At 49.7% G+C, this 19,195-nt stretch overlaps 1 protein-coding gene across 3 annotated transcripts in view; it reads left to right on the top strand.

Moving 5' to 3' along the window:
* Positions 1–19,195, top strand: part of ADCY8 (adenylate cyclase 8) — a 156,817-nt gene that overhangs the window by 111,697 nt on the left and 25,925 nt on the right. For 2 of the 3 annotated variants that reach the window (XM_036031429.1, XM_028533875.2), the window contains 4 exons: positions 1,577–1,677; positions 10,274–10,475; positions 12,526–12,615; positions 17,092–17,264. In XM_036031429.1, the coding sequence (XP_035887322.1) occupies positions 1,577–1,677; positions 10,274–10,475; positions 12,526–12,615; positions 17,092–17,264 (566 nt within the window). The remainder of the gene's footprint in view (positions 1–1,576; positions 1,678–10,273; positions 10,476–12,525; positions 12,616–17,091; positions 17,265–19,195) is intronic. The other variant, XM_036031428.1, reaches the window with a different exon arrangement.

The following is a 19,195-nucleotide window of genomic DNA, read 5'->3' as shown; positions in this document are numbered from 1 at the left end:
GTCCATTGCAACTGATGGTTGAGAGGAATTCAGACAGTTGTCCTTCTTCCAAGTAACTGCTTTGTGGCTAACTCATTTTCAAGCTGGTGTGTGGGGGTCTCTATGACTGCGCCCTTTTCATAGACTGCACCCTCTGTAGTTATTAGTAAGTGGATTTCCTATGGAGTCCTTGGGAGCGAGGATGGCTTCAGTGGTTCTTCAGAGCATGTTCCTGGCTCCCCTCCAGGTACCAGCAGGTCGTCCGAACATGGACAGGGGCCTCCGGACAGGAGGGTGGAGGGGGCCCTGTGGCCACAGCACCGAGTGTGGATCTCTGAGCAGCTTCGTGCTTCTTCACGGAGCTCGCCCGCTGCAGACCATAGCCCTTCCCCAAATCTCAGCCGTGACAACAAACCATCAGTTCAGTCTGGAACCCAGACCACACCCAGAAACAGGCCAGGGAATAAAAGTCACACACCTGTTGATTGTGGCTACCATACCAACAAGAGGGTGGACTGATGTTGTTTCACTGACCTGACCATAACCTCCTCCCCCCGGTGTTGGGACAGGGAGCCTGAGGCATGATCAGAGCTCCATGGACTGGCTTCCTTCATAAAGTAAAACTCAAGTCAGGGATGACGACATTCCCAAGCCAGGCTTCGCTTTCTGCCCCCTCCCTCTAAAAACGACCTGTATGCCATGCGACCTGTGGCCAGTTCCTAGGCCTCTCTGGCAGGAAGGTAAAAGGAGGGGCTCGGGTTAGGCTAATTTCAAGGTCTTTTTCCGTTTTAGGAGTCCTTTCCTCCTTCTGAATGGATTATTCCTCAGTTTAATGACTCCTAAATGATTCAGAAAACTAGGCAGGACTAAGGCAAGTATGCATTCAGTGCTGACCTTCGAGAAGCTTTTAAGGCTGGATAATGACATTACTGAGTACTCTGGATAATCAAAATAAAGTTATCGCTGTCCCCCGGGGCTGCCTCAGGCGGGCCGCAGAAGGCACCAGGCTTATTGGTCAATCAGTCTTGGTTTCCCTTGTACGAAATGAAAGGGCAGCCTTCGCTGGGGATCTCTTAGGCTACTTCTTGTTCGAAGAGTCTCTGAATGTGTATTCCAATAGTTTTATGAAAAAGGAGGTGGAACGTCTCTCTCCGGTAAAAGATTTCCCTGTGTCCCCAAACCAAACAAGAAATGGAGCAAGATCCTTCAGTGACTTAAGTTTACTCATGGAGAAAGTCAATGTGAATTTGATTTGCTAAATATGTGGGTGTGTGCTCTTCTGTTTTGTTTAAAATGATGCTATTTCAGAGGGAGCAGAAAGGAGAAAGCTCAGGCAAAGCCCCTCTCCCGGGCCCTCTGGCTGTGAAGGGACATGTGCTTCCTCCCAGGCTCCCGCCGACGGGGGGAGGGCGGGATGGAGACCATCCTCTGTGGAGGGTCTCGTTCGATATGGGTTCCTATTAATTTTTAAAAAATCTTTATTTGCTTTGTCTCTTCCTGCTGTTTCCCTCCAACTCCAAACACTGGTAAAACTTAACTCTTCCAAATGCCCAACTCGACTGGGAAGTAATTTATTCTCCTTCTTTTTTAATTACAGTATTCTCAAATGAGGGACGAAGTGTTCAAGTCAAACTTGGTCTGTGCGTTTATCGTTCTTCTGTTTATCACGGCCATACAAAGTTTGCTTCCTTCTTCAAGGTAAATACGACAGAACAAAGCTACCAGGTGAAATTGCTTTGTGAGCTGATGGCCCCTCACCTGGAGCCTGTCAGCTGACCTTCTCACGGGGTCGGAACTTAACATAACGGGATCCAGGACCCATACCGAAATGTTCAACAATGTCACTGTCTAGTCTGGTGGTTTTACTCCATGTCATAATCCCATTATTCTGCCGAGGCAAGAGTTTTCCCCCCCAATCTAAAAAAACACAAGAACCAAAATCAAAATAGGTCTCCCTCTTATGTGGCATTGCCCACGAATGCAGAAAGTGAAGGCAACAACCTCGATTCCCACTAACTATTCCTTTGTTGCTCATAGATACAGCATCACAGCTTCTGGGGTCAGCAAAATTGGCACCTTAATAATCCTGCAAACGCCCATATGTGGGTTGTCACTGTTCCAAATACTTTCCATTCAGTAACTCATGAAATCCTCATGGCGACCCTCGGAGGGAGGCATTATTGTCCCCATTTTAAAGATGAGAGAACTGAGGCTCAGAGAATGGAGTAAGTTGCGCAGCATCTGATAGGTGAAAAATGTTACAGCCTGCATTGCAACCCCGAAAGTCTCACTCCAGAGTCTGGGCTCATCACACTCCATCAGACACAGAAGGATGTTGTACAGGTGACCTCTGAAGCCAGCTCTGGGTTCGTCCACTGGCAATGCCTTGTGCTCTCCCCTGCACTGTGAGGTGGCTTCTGTCTCTTGTCCCAGGTATCCCAAACTCACCGTGAATTTTTCTCTTTCATATGATTAAAAATAGCATCAGCAGACATTGGTTAAATGTCTGATATAGGCAAAGCAACATGCTGGCCCCCAAGAATGGAATAATTTTTCAAGAGGAGGTCTGCATCCTCCAAGACATCATTTAGTGCAAGGGAGAAATTAGCACTGGCTCCCCAGCACTGAGCTCTCATTGCATGCCGGGAAAGTACCCCTCCGTCTTTTGCATGGTTGTCGCAGGAAGGCCTCAGAAATAACCCGTAAGTGAGGCTGCATTCTACTTCCCATTTTGTAGGTGAGGATTCCTTCAAGGTCATGTGTCTACATGGTGGCTGAGATGGGAATCGGACACAGAGACAGAGTTTTGTGCTTTTAACTATTTAGCTGCTTTGTCCCAACATCGGGGATCCATTCCAACTGGGTGGTTTAAGGCAAAGTTTACAGAAAAGGTGATCTATCTTGAGCTGAGTACAAGAGGGAGACAATGAATGGAAGAGCACTCCCAGTTAAGAAAACAGCACGGGCAGAGGGACAGAGATGGGACAGGTCTTATGCTTGCAGAACAGTGAAGAAATGGGAGAGTCTGAGATAAAGGGTTTGCACAAGGAGGCGGTGGGTGCCATGGTTGAGGAAAGAGTGGACTAGCAGAAGTCCAGTGTCCACTGTGCTGCTTTAAGGAACTGAGAATTGATCCTGGGGGCAGGAAGGAGGCCCTGAAGAGTTTTAAGTAAGATAATAGCATGACTCTCTGAAGGGAAGATGCCCAAGTTAACTAACACTTGGGGCAAGGCAATGTCTGGCCTGCTCTAGGTCACTGGAAGGAGAGAGGATTCCAGGGAGGCAGTGGCTAAGGTGCCATGTTTCTGAATCTCTCCAAATGCCCAGATATCTGAGCACTTAGCCAGCAAAACAAAAAACCTCGTAGACTATATTTAGAATAAAAACAGGCAATGTGGTAGCCCCATAAATTCCAAATGGAAGTGGCTAGTCTTTCAAGAGCCCCAAGATTGGTGTGATATCAAGCGTGGGAGGACTCACAAAGAAGCAAGTAGGCGTCTGTCATAGCTGGAAACAAAAGAGCCCCCATTGTGGTCAACAGATAGTCCCTGGGAAGGGCCATGGGAGAAACCAGAAAAGCACCTGGAAGCGGGAGGGTGTTGCCCGGGCCAGCACTGGGTGGGTGCAGAGGTTCACGGGCTGAAGAGGGGAACCGCCAGGACACCGTGCGCTGCTGAAACAGGTCAGCCACCTCCCCCTCCCTCCCGGGGCAGGATCCTGGCAGGAACCGTGTGAGTGGAGTCCCAGCCACTCGCAGTAAGGACAGTGGGGAAGAAGAGACAGTCCAGGAACACGTGGGAAGGGACTCTAGCCATCATGTGTTCAGCACAACACGAAAACAATGGAAAAAACAATTGAAAAAAGGGCTCTGTGAGGTTAAAACATAAACTCTCCTGAACCCCGCCTCTCCTAAAAGTGCAGCCAAGTTAATTTTACACAAAAATGTGCAACAAAGCATAGGGTTGGCAATCCCATACCAAATTATTACTCCTAAAAGAGAATAAAGAGTTGCTTTTAGCCTTATAATCAATAAAAGCACTAGAAAAGACATGCCTGTGACATATATCAAAACCTTAACCTACTATTTTGAAAGGAACTAAGCACTGAATGTGGTTCAAGACATGAAATAATACTGTCAATCAGCAGTAGGAAAACATAGACACTTGGTAAGGGAGGGAGTTCAGGAAGGAAATAAAAAATAAAAGAAAGATGCATTTCAGAAGTGAAGACTTCGAAAGAGGAAACTCAGAACACTTAAACACAGCAATAACACCTTACGGGAAACAGAAGATGGCAGGAAGAATAGTTTTAAAATCAGAAAGAAATCCAAAAATCTTCACAGCAATGAAAGCCTCAGGAGACATAACACTAAAAGGAGACATAAATGTGGAAAATTCTAGAAAGAATGTCCAACCCAATATACATAAGCATAACTAGGGGCCCGATTGTGGTCTTGAGGTGACATATCACCATTTTTATTAAAACATTTTTTGAGAAATGTGTGATGCTGGGGCCGGGGCAGGAACTGTACAAGATAAGCCTGGAACATCTTGCCCAGCTGGGACGCAAGGAAGCCCTCAGCCCCACGGGTCACGTCCAAAGGACGCAGAGGCTCACTGAGGAGGCTCCCACCGTCCAAAGATGGAATAATTTGAGCTTCGGTATGCATAACTGTTAAAACATTTGATCAAAATCCAGCAAATATTTTTAACTTTATGAGTTTATGGGTCGGTAACTTTCGGTGAATGATAGGGAACTAATTGGTTATCTTGGGAATTAGTGAAAAAAGGAAAGAAACAAGTATTTTCTTCTGTCTTCGCTGCATGAACTATGTCATAAGATCACCAGGTAGTAGGTGAGTAGATATATCATAAAATTATTCAAGCTGTAAATGTAAAAGATATCATAGAATCAAATCCCATTATTCTCCAACTCTCAGAGAATGAACGGCTGCAGGAAGTGAGCAGGGAAGGATGTATCAGCACAGAGAGGAGAGACAGCCGTCTCTCCCGGCGGGAGAGCTCTGTGGGCTTCTAGTGTCCTCATGAGCTCAGACCTAAGTCTGATCAGGCCTCGAATCCAGCTCCCAATTTGCAGGGAATCCTGAAGGCCCAAAGATGCTGAATGAGGGTGCAGAAGGAAAATCCGGACGGTGGGAAGTGCTCCAGGTCAAAGGGCACATAACCATCACTAGCTAAATCACAAAGAAAATAAAGAGATAAACAAAGGACCTGTAGGTGTTTTTAAAGACTTAAAAGACAAATCATATATAACCCAAAAATGTGCAAGGCTAAATTAGAGTGTCTAGAAATGGGTGATGCCCTGTAAAGACATGGAAAGTGATTATCGGGGGTCGGGGGGGGAGGGATGAGAGAGGACTGGGAGCCGGCCAGGGGACACGGTGGGCTGGTGGAATGCCCTGCAGCGTTCTATGTCACCATCTGAGTAGTCGCTACAAACGCAGACATCATATAATTAATAATAACTAATTAAGCTAAACTTTTTGTGATTTTTCTGCACTTACGCTTTATTTTACAATTTAAAAAAAGATTTTAATAAAAGAGAAAGAAGGAAGACGCGTGTACCTATGCTGCACGCTGGCTGAGAAAGCCTCACACCGATGGCCACCGAGTGCCTAGCAGCCACGCCTGTTTAGACGCTGGGAACACACAGCTAAACAAACACCAAAACAACACCCCAAAACAACAACAACAACAACAACAACAAATCCTACCCTTCTAGACCTTATAATCTAGTGGAAGGAGACACAACAATAACTAAAGTGCCCATGTATATCTAGGTGTATATGCTGTAGGGTATACGTAGTTACCTATATGCTATGACTGTTGGGTAGATGCATATGTAGATTGCCCATGTTATGCAGATATGTATAGACTATGTATATATAGTTAGCTCTGTGCTATACATATAGATACATACATGCTGTGTACATAGTTTTGTATATGGATGCCAGTGAATAAATCAGGACAGAGTTCCAGGGAGTGCCGTAAGAGAGTGGGTTTCCTGGCTACCCAAGAGCCATGGGGGCACTCGGGTCATTGGAAAGGCGTGGTCTCAGGGCCGTGAGCTGTAAGTGGTGGTGGGGTCTGGCCAGATACACCCGAACTGCCTGGACTCCCCCCTTCAGTCTTGCCAGTGGGGACGGGAGAGCCGAGAAGGATGTGGCTGTCTCTGGTGCACACCCTCTGGCCTCCTGGAGGGTGTTGATACTCCCAACGAACACCCTTTGAGCACCTACTACATGCCCATCTTCGCTGGACACCGGAGATACACATTCATGGCTCCTGTCATCATCAAGCTTACATTCTAGTGGGGGACGGTTACAAAACAGTATTGTAGTGCAATGACTCGTGATAGGGAGAGTATAAGGTGGGATGGGACACGTGGGAGTGAGGTGAGGCCGGGGATCAGGGCAGGTGTCCCGGCAGGCGTGTCCTGACGTCACTGTTGCCTCCTGAAGGTGCTCTCCAAATCACGGGAGGGGACTGAGAAGGAGGCAAGGGGGAGGGCTGGAAATAGAACATTCTGGAAAAGAGTGGTTCGTACGTCTGGAGGAACTGTGACTGGTTGGCAGAGAAGACTTTATTGAAACATTTAACCACAGAAGCGATGGGATCAGATTTGTGTTTACAAGGATCACACTGGACATGGAACATGAGCAGGAGGGGGTGCAGTGTGGGCGGAGGAAGACCAGTTAGGAGGCCACCACAAACCTGCAGGGGAGAAATGACAGGGACGAGAGAGGGGCAGTGCAAGGGAGTGGAGAGGAAGGGTTTGCAGACATGCCGGAGAAAGAGCTGCCAGCTGGGTGGGGGATGGGAGAGGGGGAGGAGCCCAGGGTGGGGTGACAGTCTGGATTTGGCACTGGGACAGAGGGGGCCACTGTGCCCCCTAGGAAGCGAACATGGCACTCCCCAGCTGGCCTGGGCAGGTTCCCTGTCCAGGTGCAATGACACCAGCCTTGTTGCCCAGTCTCTAGCTTCAGGGAGAACAGACCTGGAACCCTACACAGCAGCTGGCCGGACGGAGTCCCTGACTCTGGGGCGCCGCTGCAGCCGGTAACCGAAATACCAGGCAGCGCCCCACCGTCACTGGCTCCGCGAAGAGAAAAACCTGACAATGAAGGAGGTTCAACGCCGAGCTCTGACCAGACAGCCCACATGTTGTGGGAACTGCATGGCCCATCTGCCCGAACAGCACAGCTTCCTTCAGTGGGGGCTGGTTTCCTCTCCAACTCGTTTTGCTCCTGATTGAGTCTTTGCGACCAAACAGATGGTGGGTGCCTTTCCGTCTCTCTTCCATCATGGACTCATTAGCGGGTGAGGCAGGCTGCTCCTAGGACCACAGCTAGCTCCCAGCCCCCAACCAAAAATGAATAGACCCTGGCAAGGAGAGACACTGCTCACTCCGCTCCTTCCTTTGGTTTCCACACGCACACAGGTGTTCCTCTCCCAGAGGGCACACAGAGGGAAAACCTGAAAATGCTTCTTATGGTTATAACGATGTGTCTAAGCCTGCATCAGTGGTGGCAGAGAGACAGGGAGAGAGGGAGGGAGGGAGAGAGAAGGAAGAAGAGAAAGAGAAAGGGAGAAGGGAGCCAAGAAAAAGAGCGAGTATTGAAAAGGAAGAAAGGAAAAATGGAGGGAAGGGACAGAGGGAAAAAGACAGAGAGGAAAAGGCACTGGATCTTGTTTTCTGTGCATCTTATAGCTGCCTGCATGTACTTGACTTCTCTGGAGCCTCAGTTTCCTCGTCTGTAAAAATGGGAGTAACGGTGCCAGCACCGCAGGGCAGATGGCAGCATTAAATGAGCCATGTCCATCTCGGTAAATTCTGGTCCCGTTCCTCTTTCTGGGCCACGTCCTTTTTCGTCCCTTGAAGTGGCTAAGAATGCCTTCCTCTCCGGGTTGCTAATAGGATCAAGGGCTCTTTCGGCCTCTCGGGCTCTGCAGATTCTAAAGGGCAGTATGAACGTCACAATCCGTATGACCCGAGCCTCTGTTTCCTATTGCACCACAAGCCGCTGTAAGATGTTCACCCATCCCCGCTGCTCCCTGCCTCCCGGGCACACACCAGATCCTGGTACTAACCCGGACCCTGCTTCAAGACAGACTGCAGAGAGTAATCAGAACTTAATGTCTGGAAAGGATTTGGATAGAGCTGTTTGCAAATCCCTCGTCCTTCTTTTTCAGACCTGATTTCAGAAATGAAAGGTTTCCTTGCCTCTTATGCACACGATGCAAAGCGAATGCAGACCCCTGGACACGGGAGGTGCCCTATAATTAGAGAAAAATAACAATCCGATGCTGCAATGTCTGTGTGTGCAGAAATAAATGGATGTTGAGGAGAAGCAACACAGATTTCCAAAAGAATTTTATGTGCAATGCCAGTACCTTACTTAGAAAGCCTGTCTTATAATTAACTCTCTTCCCATAGATCTTGAAAACACCCGAGGTTTCCTGAATTTCACCATGAATAGAGAAAGAGAGTAACATTTCTTTGAGTTCTTATTACACGCTATGCATTTCACTGCTTTATTACGTTAATATCTAAACCTCCCTTTAACAGATGAGCATTGAAATCCCGGTTTTGCACATTAAAAAAAAAAACATTCAGAAAAGTGAGTTCCCTTGCCCAAGGCTTTGCTCTTGCCTCAGGACCATATGCCTGCCTTTCACCTCCTGTCTTAGTTGGTTCAGGCTGTTGATACAAAAACACCCTAGACTGGGTGGCTTATAAACACTAGAAATTTATTTCTCAAAGTTCTGGAGGCTGGAAGCCCAAGATCAAGGCGCTGGCTGATGCAGTGTTTGGTAAGGTCTCTCCCCCTCATTCTTGCAGAAGCAGTAGAGCCCTGAGGGCAGGTGCTTGACTGCTGCCCATGGACTAGGGGGATGAGAAGCAGAGGGAGAAAAGGCAGCAGAGAGTCAAGGGCAGCCACTCAAGGTCACGCGCACCACATAGCCTTCATCTGGCTGGCAGTGGTAGCCGCGGAACCAGGCAGCTCTCTAATCGGCCTCTGCCTGGGTGGCTTCTGCCAAAGCTTAAAACAACACATTCCTATTCTCCAGGGCTGCCTCACACCGCTGAGGCACGACAGCCTTGGAATTGGCCCCCTGTCTCCTGGGATGGCTGGACAAAGCCATCCACCTCACTCTCCTTCATTTGCCTCCCCCGGGGGCCCAGGAATAGTGAATGGTGTGTCATCAGGGAGTTTTTCTAGCCTATCTTGAGGGAAGTTGCCCATCTGCCTAGAGTCCTCTGGGGACCCACTGCTACACAGAACTTCTGTAGTAACTCTTATCTAGTAACTCCTGCAGGGATTTCCTGTCAAGGTGATCCATGGAATCAAAACTGTGCAAGTATTTTTTTTTTTAAGGAAACAATAAAACCTCCAACCGTGAAAGCTGGGGCTGGGGAAGGAGTCCCTGCTAGCCTTCAGGACGCCTGCCCATGCAGACGGACTCGTGGGTTGGGCTCGTCCCTCCTTGCAAAGGTCTTACCTCCTGGCTGTCCCAGTGCCCGGCACTCCCACCACCCTGCCTTTTGTTTTGGACCATATTTCCTAAATTACCCTGACAAGGAGAGGAAGCAGTCAAAGATACCTCCAGAGATGGGGCTTTAGATAAACTGCATTGCTAGAAAAAGCCAGACACGCTTTGGTGAGAGTGGGACGCTAGGGAGGGACAGGTGGGAGCGACAGCGAAGCCGCGGGCAAGGATGCGTCCTTCTTCCTCGGGTCTCCACTGCAGCCTCACCGGCGTCCCAAAGGGCTCATAGCCCATTCCCTGCAGACCCTGGCGATCGCTCCCCAAACCGAGCAACTCGGAGCAGGTGTCAGGTTCGGTGCTTGGCATCAGAACAACACCTAGCGGGAACCTGTTTCATAAAACCTACCCTGAAGGGGAAAGGGCATGTGGCCCCCCACAGCCAGAGTTGTGAGATAAAATTCCAGTGTTGTGTTGCTTTGGCAGCAGTTGGCCCAGTGAGGAAGATGAATGACAAAAGAAGTGAAGAAATTGGCTAGGAGTGATACGTCAAGCCAAATACGTGGTGTCCGTGGAAAAGTTTCTCCATCGAGAGAATATTCTAGAAATGGATGCGATAAAAAATGTCCGCTGAATAGCCCTTTTCTTAAACAAATAGATGTAGAGGAATCATTGGAAGCTAGGGATAGGGGAGGGCGGCCATAGATGTGATTGACAGCGTCTCTCAGGAGTGGGGAAGCAGCCGATCAAGGCCGCATGAGCCAACGTTGTCTGTCTCCCTGCAGGGTGATGCCCATGGCCATCCAGTTCTCCATCCTGATCATGCTGCACTCGGCACTGGTGCTCATCACCACGGCGGAGGATTACAAGTGTCTGCCCCTCATCCTCCGGAAAACTTGCTGTTGGATCAATGAAACCTATTTGGCCCGGAACGTCATCATCTTTGCGTCCATCCTGATCAACTTCCTAGGCGCCATCCTAAATATCGTAAGCATGCCCAGCCCACCCACTGTCTGGTATCTGGGGTCTTCTCAGGGGTCCAGAGGTTACAGAGCTGCAGCTTCTTGATTGCCTTCCTTGGCACCGGTTACCTTCCTGTGCCTGGTCCAGCCCCAAGTTCAGGGACAGAGCACAAAGATGTGGCTACTGTCAGAACTGTGCATTTTACTGGTGGCAAGCTGTCTGTTTCCCAGTGGGACAGGTTATTTGCTGCAAAGCAGCTCTCAACTCCCTCGAGTCCCTGACCTCTCACTGGCTGACCAGCTGCCATGATAGGAAAGAGTTACCGCTTGTTAAGTACCCACCTGCTATGTGCCATGCACTGAAGGAGGAGCCGAACACGTTTTTCGTGTTTAATCCTCACACAAACCCCATGAGGTAAGTCTCATTATCCCCACTTTATGGCTGAGGAAACTGAGGCTCAGAGACATGAAATAACTTGCTAAAAAGGTCTGTCTGACTCCATGACTCATGCTCATTCTCATCTGCTAAATTGTACCCGCGGGAATGGGAGTGGGGGAGTGGAAATGAATAGCTGTCGTTTATTGAGCATCTACTATGGGCTGCAGGTAGGTATTACTGTTCCCATGGAACGGATGAGGAAACTGCATTTGAGGAAGGTTGAGCATCTTGCCTATGACTTTCTAAAAGTTCCTATTGGATGTGACACAGTGAACTCCAGTGACTCTCCAACTGCCATATTTATCATTGTTTTTAACTTGGTGGTCCATATTTTAACGATTTCATTTTCTCTGTAGAATGGTAACATGGTAGCTATAGGTGTTTTCTGTGTATATGCAAATAGTTGTTGTTGTCCGTGACTTAGGGACCTAGTGGAGTTTAGGAGTTGTTTATCTGATTCCAGATTTTGAACTTGGCACCTTGCGAGAGGCTAGTTGAGGTGTCATCTGGTGACGGCAATCATCACCATGACCCTCGGGTCCGGAGGAGGGTCTCCAAGTGTTCAGGGACCCAATGTGTGGACTCCCACAATTCTCAGACTTGCTTCGTAGGATTAGACTGCCTGAAATTGATGGTCCAAATTGGCCCAGTAATTACTTAGAGTCTATGTTGCTCAAGTTCTATTTAGTTGACCTTGAAGTGAAGGACTCTATGGAACAATGAAAAAGAGAAATCATAGCCTAATTAAATTCATCATCAAATAAACATTTTATAGAATATGACACTAGAGCATGGAAATGTGTAGGATCATTGATCACAGTGTTCCGAGTGGTAGCCAGGGTCTTATCTTGATGAATCGGATATCTCTGGGGTGCAGAATTTGGCAAGAAGCCTGATGGCTGTAGGTCAGGGTGACCTCTGGGGCCAGCCACACCACAGCGGCATGGGAGGAGGCCCAGAGGTGCTGGAGTCAGATAGACCTGCGTTCCAATCCCAGCTCCCCCGCTTCTCAGCTCGGTGACCCTAGACAAGTTACTTTACTTCTCCGAGTTTCATCTTCTTCGGTTGTAAAATGGGGATAAAAACTGTAGCAACATCACAAGGTGATTGTGAGGTTTTTTTCTGTACAAAGTGTCTGGCACAGAGGAGGCATCCAGCCAACGGTAGCTGTTCTTTTCTGAGCGCCACAAACATCTCCTGCAGCAGTGGCGTCTGGGCTCAGCGCTGCCCGCTCCCTCGCGCCCTCCCCCTCGGGGCTCTCAGACCCTCCCTGCTGTTGAGGTGGAGCCAGGCTGTGAGCAGCCCAGGCCTTCCCCCGCCATCCGTCTGCTCTCTCTTCTGGGCCCACACTCCGGTGACCCTGCATGACGGGCCCGCAGAGCAGTCTTCGCCTGGTGGTTTCTCACTGGCCTGCCCACGCTTTTTCGCAACCAGGACTTTCTCTGCAGTCCAAGAGGAGACCCCAGCGGGCACGTCCCTTCTGAAACGACCCCCCCGGGAGCCCGGCCTGCCCCAGGCTCTCGCTGAAGCCCAGCACTGAGAGCACGCGACCCCGATCCCAGCACTCACACTGACTTTTGTTCCTGTGTCTTTTTGTTTTTTTGTTGTCGTTCTTTTTTTTTTTTTTAATCCGCAGCTGTGGTGCGATTTTGACAAGTCGATACCCTTGAAGAACCTGACTTTCAATTCCTCAGCTGTGTTTACAGATATCTGCTCCTACCCAGAGGTATTTATTCACAAGCTCCCCTTGGCGAGGCTGGGGCCTAGACCTCCCTACCCGCTCCAAATGGGCAGCGCTGCCTGCAGGGCCGCAGAAAGCACTCGGCCCGTTTGCGCCTTCTGCCTCTTCCTCCTTCTTTCTCCTTCTTCCCCTTCTCTGCTTTCCCCCCTCCTTGTATCTTCCGCTTTTCCCCTTCCTACTTCCTGCTCCCTCCGCTGCCTCTCTTTCCCATCGTGGCCCTCCCCTCCACCCATTTTCCTCTTTCCCTTTGTCTCCTCCTCCCCTACTCATTTCCACCAGCTCATCTTAAAATCCTAAAGCTGAATGTGCCCTTGCTGTGAATAGAGGACAGTGCAGAGTTATTGTCCAAAGCGTGTTAGCTGCATTGGAAAAGGAACGCTGGAAAGAAATAAGAGGAAAGATGGATAATGGAAGGATGGAGAGATGGAAAGAAAGGAACAGGGAAGGAAGGAAGGAAGGGAGGGAGGGAGGAAGGAAATAAGGAAGGAAGGGGAGAAGGAAGGAAGGAAGGGAGGGAGAGAGGAAGGAAGGAAGGGTAGTAGGAAGGAAGGAAGAGAGAAAGGAAACCGGTGACTCACAAATGCAGTAAACAACTAAACTGAAACCCAAGTGGTACAGAAAGTGCATGGGGCACTACAGGGTCAGGACATGTCCCAATAGGACACCCACCATCATGTTGTACGTCTGACCTTGTCTTGGCAACAGAGCCACTGGTCTGACCCTGGGCCTTAGGGTCATCCTACAGGGCCAGGAAAAGGACAACTGTAAGCTCTACTGGTCATGGCCCAGACCTTTACACATTGGGACAGGAGTTCTGGGTCGGGAGGGAGGACAGCTGGGATGTCCCAGCGGACCCCAGCCAATGCCATACCCCAAGCATGCCGAGTGGACTCTTGTTCTCTAAGACCCCCTTCAACATGTGGGTGGAGGACAGGCTCTTTGTTGTCTCGCCTAGGCCCCAGAATTGGTCTAGAAATGCCTAAAAAGGAGAGAAACCCTAGAAACCCTCTCTCCCCACCCCGGGCACAGAGCACCTATCTACTGCATTAACTGCTAACGTCATTACGTCCTCAAAATGTCTGGGGTAGAGGCTGTGACCATCTCCACTCTACAGACAGTGGAACGAAGGCTTAGAAAGTAACCTGCCCAGTGCCATTCAGTGCCACTCCGGCGTGACTCCCATTCCTCCTCACTCCTTTCCGTTCTTCCTTCTTTCCGTCTCTCTCTTCCTGCTTCAGTTATCAAGACTTGGCACTGCCCTACAAACCAGATCTGGCTTGTTCTTGAGCCCACCCAGGTGAACCCAGGCTCAGTCCCTCGGTAAGGACTAGGTTCCTCTTAAAGAAGTCCAGGGCTGCGTGGGACAGACCCACATGCTCCTGGAGTCCTCCACCAAGGAAGGAGTGAGCTCTGGTATCGTGGCCTGTCTGGGACACCAGATCCCAGAGACCTGCTCAGTTTGGAGGGACCCAAGAGGTAATGGACCCAAACTGGCCAAGACTCAGATATTGAGAGCTAGGCAAAAGCTGGAGTTCACTCCCAACTGAGCAACTTCACTTGCTAACAGCGGAAATCTTGAATCAGTTCTTAATCTCTGCACCTCAGCTTCCTCATCTGTACAGTGGGAAAGATAATATCAATACCTTCTTCCCATGGCTATTGTAGAGTCGACAACTATCATGTTCCCATGGTAACTACCTAGATAAGCTAGCAAATGTTGAGTTTCTAACATGATGTCTGACGTGAAGTAGATGTTCATGGACTATTTAATCTGGGCCTCTACATCCTTCTAAATCAACACTGTGTGTGTACCCTGGGCCCCAACCCTGAACTCCCAAACTCAGGAAGACAGTGCTCATGGGTCCGCCAGTCCTGTGAAGGTGGCGGGTGAGCTTTTTGCATCACACAGCTCCATCTCGGTGCCTCAGTCTCCTTATCTGTAAAGTGAAGGTGAAAACAGAAGCTTCCTCATGGGTAGCAGTCGCGAGGGTTAAGTGAGTTTGTGCCTGTAGAGTGTTTACAGCAACACCTGGCACAAGGTACCTGCTCATTAAATGTCGGCTGTGATTTATTTGTTATTTCTAGTAAACAACTGTCGAGCCTGCACTGCCAATACATGTTTACTACAGGTCACAAACCTGCACCAGTGTGCCAACTTGTCACGTGCATTATGAGGCATACTCAAAAAAGAGAATATGAAAAAGTGAGATAAAAATCAATGAATCAGGGGTTTACATTTTCCTCCCACAAGCACAGGATCATCTGGATCACAGCTCAGCAGATGCTGCCCACAGGTCCAACTCTGTCAGCCACCTGTTTTATGAATAAAATTTTATGGGGGCATAGTCATACCCATTTCTTATTAATTTCCTATGGCTGCTTTTGTGGTGCAATAGCAGGGTTGAGTAGTTACAACAGAAGTGGTGTGGCCCGCTAAGCCCAAAATACAGGGTCCGGCAGAAGGAAGGCTCGCTGGAGTATGGGTGGTAGGGTACGTGAATGCCATGCATGGACAGCAATCTGAACATCTCACCTGAAATGTCACATGGTGTGCTTGAGGGTGACATTGTTATATTACAGAATTACATGCTTATGGTTTTGTAATAAAACAGGGCGTTATTTGTGCGGCACCCTGTGCTTACCATCTGGCTCTTAACAGACAAAGTTTGCCAGTAACCCACACCCCTCTGGTGCAGGAACCCCACTGGCCTAAAAGATGGGGAGCTGGACCGCTCCCATCACTAGCTATCACCACAACCCACTTTGCCCACCGTCTGCCATCCTGACCTTGTGACCGTGCTTCCCTGCACAAGGATGTGTCTGGCAGACGAGAAGGGACCAGACGTCAGACCTTCTAATGGCTTAACCTGCACACCCACTCCCACCCTCACAGGCGTGTGTCTCCAGGCCAGTCACTGCGTCCCTCTGAACATCAGTTTCCTCATCGGTGTCTCCGACCTCTCTGCTTCGCCACATGAGAAACGATACTCCATTCCACGGCGTGCTATTAAACTGGATGACGCAATGTAAACACGAGAGGTTGCTAGAATATGGGGTGTAAAGTAGAATCTATTTCTGAGCTGGAGCTTGCCAATGACTAAAAAAAGAGCAAAGATATAGGAGATGACAGCGAAAAAAGCTATATCCCAATGATGACTTCAGAATAAGCCTAGGGCAGGGGAGAAACACAGGTTTGCAAAATGATTGCACATCACAGGCACAAACCCACAATGTCATTGCCGGAAACACCTGGGTGTGGTCCCCAGGAGGCTTGAGGGGGAGACCTTCACTGTTAGAATCAAGGCCCTTTACTATATGTGCTCCGGCACATCTGGATAAACAGTCAACTATATGCAAGAGCATCAGAGCTGCCTGTGGTGTTCAAGGGTCCCTGAGGGTCAGCTTTCCATGGAGGTGTAATCTCTGTCTTTGCGTGCTGGGGCTTCATCCCATTTCTTGTCCATGTTTTCGGGTCCAACCCAGCCTTCAAGCCTCCCTCCTTCACAATGCATTCTTTGGAGGGCCCAGTCCCTCCAGATTACTTCCCGCCACTTCACAGACCCTGGGGCATCATCTCAGTGCTCACACTCTGCCCTTTCTGTGACGTATTTGTCTAACTGGAACACTCTTCCCAGCTCTTCAGCTGTATAGATTGTTTTAAGGACCAATGACAATATTGTATAGTTTTTCAAGATGACTCAAGGGACAGAACCCACGATGAGTGTTTAATAATTTTTTTTTAAAAAGGAAAAGGCATATTTCCAATGAAGCAGCAGAGAAATTATTTACACTCTCACCAGACACTACTAAAGGAAAACGAACCAAATATATGTGACAATCGTTTCCGAAGACGCTGGGCATCAGGCAACGAAGGACAGTGACCGCGGGAGAACAGAAAGCAAATGCAGTGAGCCCTGCGACCGTCTGAGCTTTCTGGGGGCTGTAGGCAAGCTTTCAGGCTGTGGCTCAGGCTGGGGGAACCCGGGGGGAACCCAGTGGACTCCCTGACGTGAGATTACAGAGCTGAGGGTCTGGGGAGACCAAGGAGGCTAGAGCTGGCAGAACGGAGAGGAGAGCGGCACACTGAGAAACCCAGAGGTCTGCAGAGGTGTCCCTACATGCAGGTGAGGAGACCACGTGGTGCCCAGAGAAGAGCCGTCTGGAAGGACTCACGCCCGGCGCTCACACCACACTGGGAAGAGGGCAACTTCCCAGACTGAAGAACACTGTTCAGGGGGCACGGGGCAGAATAATCAGAGAGCTCCTGCTTCAGTAGTGTGCAGTCATTTCCCCTGGATTAGACACTGCTTCTCACCAATGCAGTGATGTCTTCACTTTGGGGCCCGTTGAGTTTGAGGATGGATGAGACCTCCCTACAGGGAGGCCCATTGGCGTCCGTGAAGGGGAGCGTGACCCCCCATCTCCCCGTCAGGTCTGACCACCTGCACTCTCTGTTTCCAGTACTTTGTCTTCACGGGCGTGCTGGCCATGGTGACCTGTGCGGTCTTCCTCCGACTTAACTCCGTCCTGAAGCTGGCCGTGCTGCTGATCATGATCGCCATCTACGCCCTGCTGACCGAGACCATCTACGCGGGCCTCTTCCTGCGCTACGACAAGCTGAACCACAGTGGAGAGTAAGTGCCCACCACCGCGTGTGCGGCGAGCACTCCCCCTCCGGCGGGAAGCAGAGCCACTGGGGAGACGGTGGAGTCATGGAAACCTGGGGCCCGACTGAGTTCCTCAACTTAGGTGCTCGCTCGCTTACAAGTCTAGGCAGAATCTCTAGTCTTCGTGTTTATAATTAGATTAATTGCAGATTAATTAATGAGTTAAACGTTGGACTGAATCACAGCTCAGGTCTCCTTCACCTTTAACAGATTCGGGACTTGTAGGGTCTGATCACAACTTGGCGGTAACAATATTAGTAACAGTGAACATTGTTCACTGAGCACCTGCTATGGTCCTTTCATTTTATTATTTTTGGAATATGGAATAATATAAGGAATACTACCTTAGCCTAGAGTCCTTAGAGAACAGAGCCTGGGGCAAGCCTGAAGTCCCAGCGCAACCCCGGGGCAGCAAAAGCCAGGGAAGGGGCATGAAGAAGAGAATGATGGGAGGTCAGTGCAAGCTAATGCCATATTGTGCTGGTCGTGTGATCTGCGAAGAGGCTCGCCTGGTGCCCCAGGACAGCCATCCACTGGGCCAACTGAAATGCCCCTGGATAGGCGGTGAGTCGGGGAAAGGACCTCAAACAGAACAGAGGAGAGAAATTTGCTGCCTCCTGTCTCCCTTCTTTCATGTCATTTCCCCTCCTTTCATTCTCCCTCCGGGTGAGCCTCCTGGTGACATCACTTAGCCCCTTCCACAGCCCCTGGGGAAACCACACCCCACACCTGGCTTCAGGTGTAGAAAGCGCTTGGGGCATGTGAGAGTTTGGTATGCCCAGCACATGGTAGATTATCGATACTGTTCATTCGTATCCCCTCCCTCCTTCGCAGGAGAGGAGTTTAGTTCTGAATTCTGTGTTGAGGTCTTAAAGGAAAAGCTTGTAGTGGAATTGTTAAGTAGGGTTGTGAAAGTAGCCAGAATCCCAAACTCGCTGCTGCTGCTTCCTGACTCAAGGGCAAATGCTGGCTAGTCTTTTAGTGACGCACACTTCGCTATTAACAGAGTTAAACTAGTAAGGAACAGCAGAGCCCTGCCTCTCAGCGGCATTCCGCATCAACAAGCCAAAGGTCACTGCGCATCCAGCCGGCAGCCACAGGCTGCACTTGCTGTGGGGGACTGAACCATCACTTGAGGAGCTCATAGTGGTTCCGGAGCACTTCCACCTGTTCCTGGGGTCAAGTGCTTGGGAGAATGCAGAGAACCTTGCACAGGACAGCCTGGCTGCATCTCCATGGATACAGTCCCGAATATTTCACACTGGCATCGCCCTTCCCATTCATGAAGTCCCCTCCACAGCCACCCCGTCTCAGTGGATGACACTGAATCCAAAACAGATGAGGCGCCCGCCCTCACCCCCAGTACCTCCCAGGTCCCTAGAGATTCCCCTATATTGTTAAAATATAAAAGAGATCAAAGGTGACCCAACTTGGCACAAGGCCTGGCATAGACGAAGCACTTGGTTAATACTAGCAATTCTTATTGGACATACCCCCTTTGTACCACAAATGCTGCGGTCCTAAAAAGACCCTGTTCTCATCTCCGGACCGCCCTCGCCTAACTGGGCTTCCCTCCCCCCCTCGCAATCCACTCTTCTCAAAGCCATCTGGTCAACTCATTATCCTTTCTTAAAACCCTAAGGGGCTCCCTATTGCCTCAAAGCAGTTAAAAGTTCACCCTGCCTATCAGGGACCTCAGAGCCCTCCCCAGTCTGACCCCCCCCCCAGACTCCACCAGTCTCATCATCACCGATAGCCTGTATTCTAGCCGTGGGAAACCATACACTACTTTCAGATGGGCTTCTGCACGTACTTCCCCTTGTCCGACAGCGCCACCTCCCTGTCTATGTTCAACCCATTGTTCTTGAGGTCCAACTCACGGACAGTCTCCTCAGCGG

This window comes from Phyllostomus discolor, chromosome 7 (assembly GCF_004126475.2).
Source record: "Phyllostomus discolor isolate MPI-MPIP mPhyDis1 chromosome 7, mPhyDis1.pri.v3, whole genome shotgun sequence".
Classification (NCBI taxonomy): domain Eukaryota; kingdom Metazoa; phylum Chordata; class Mammalia; order Chiroptera; family Phyllostomidae; genus Phyllostomus; species Phyllostomus discolor.
Note: the sequence above shows the minus strand (reverse complement) of the source record. Positions and strands in the feature narration are given on the sequence as shown.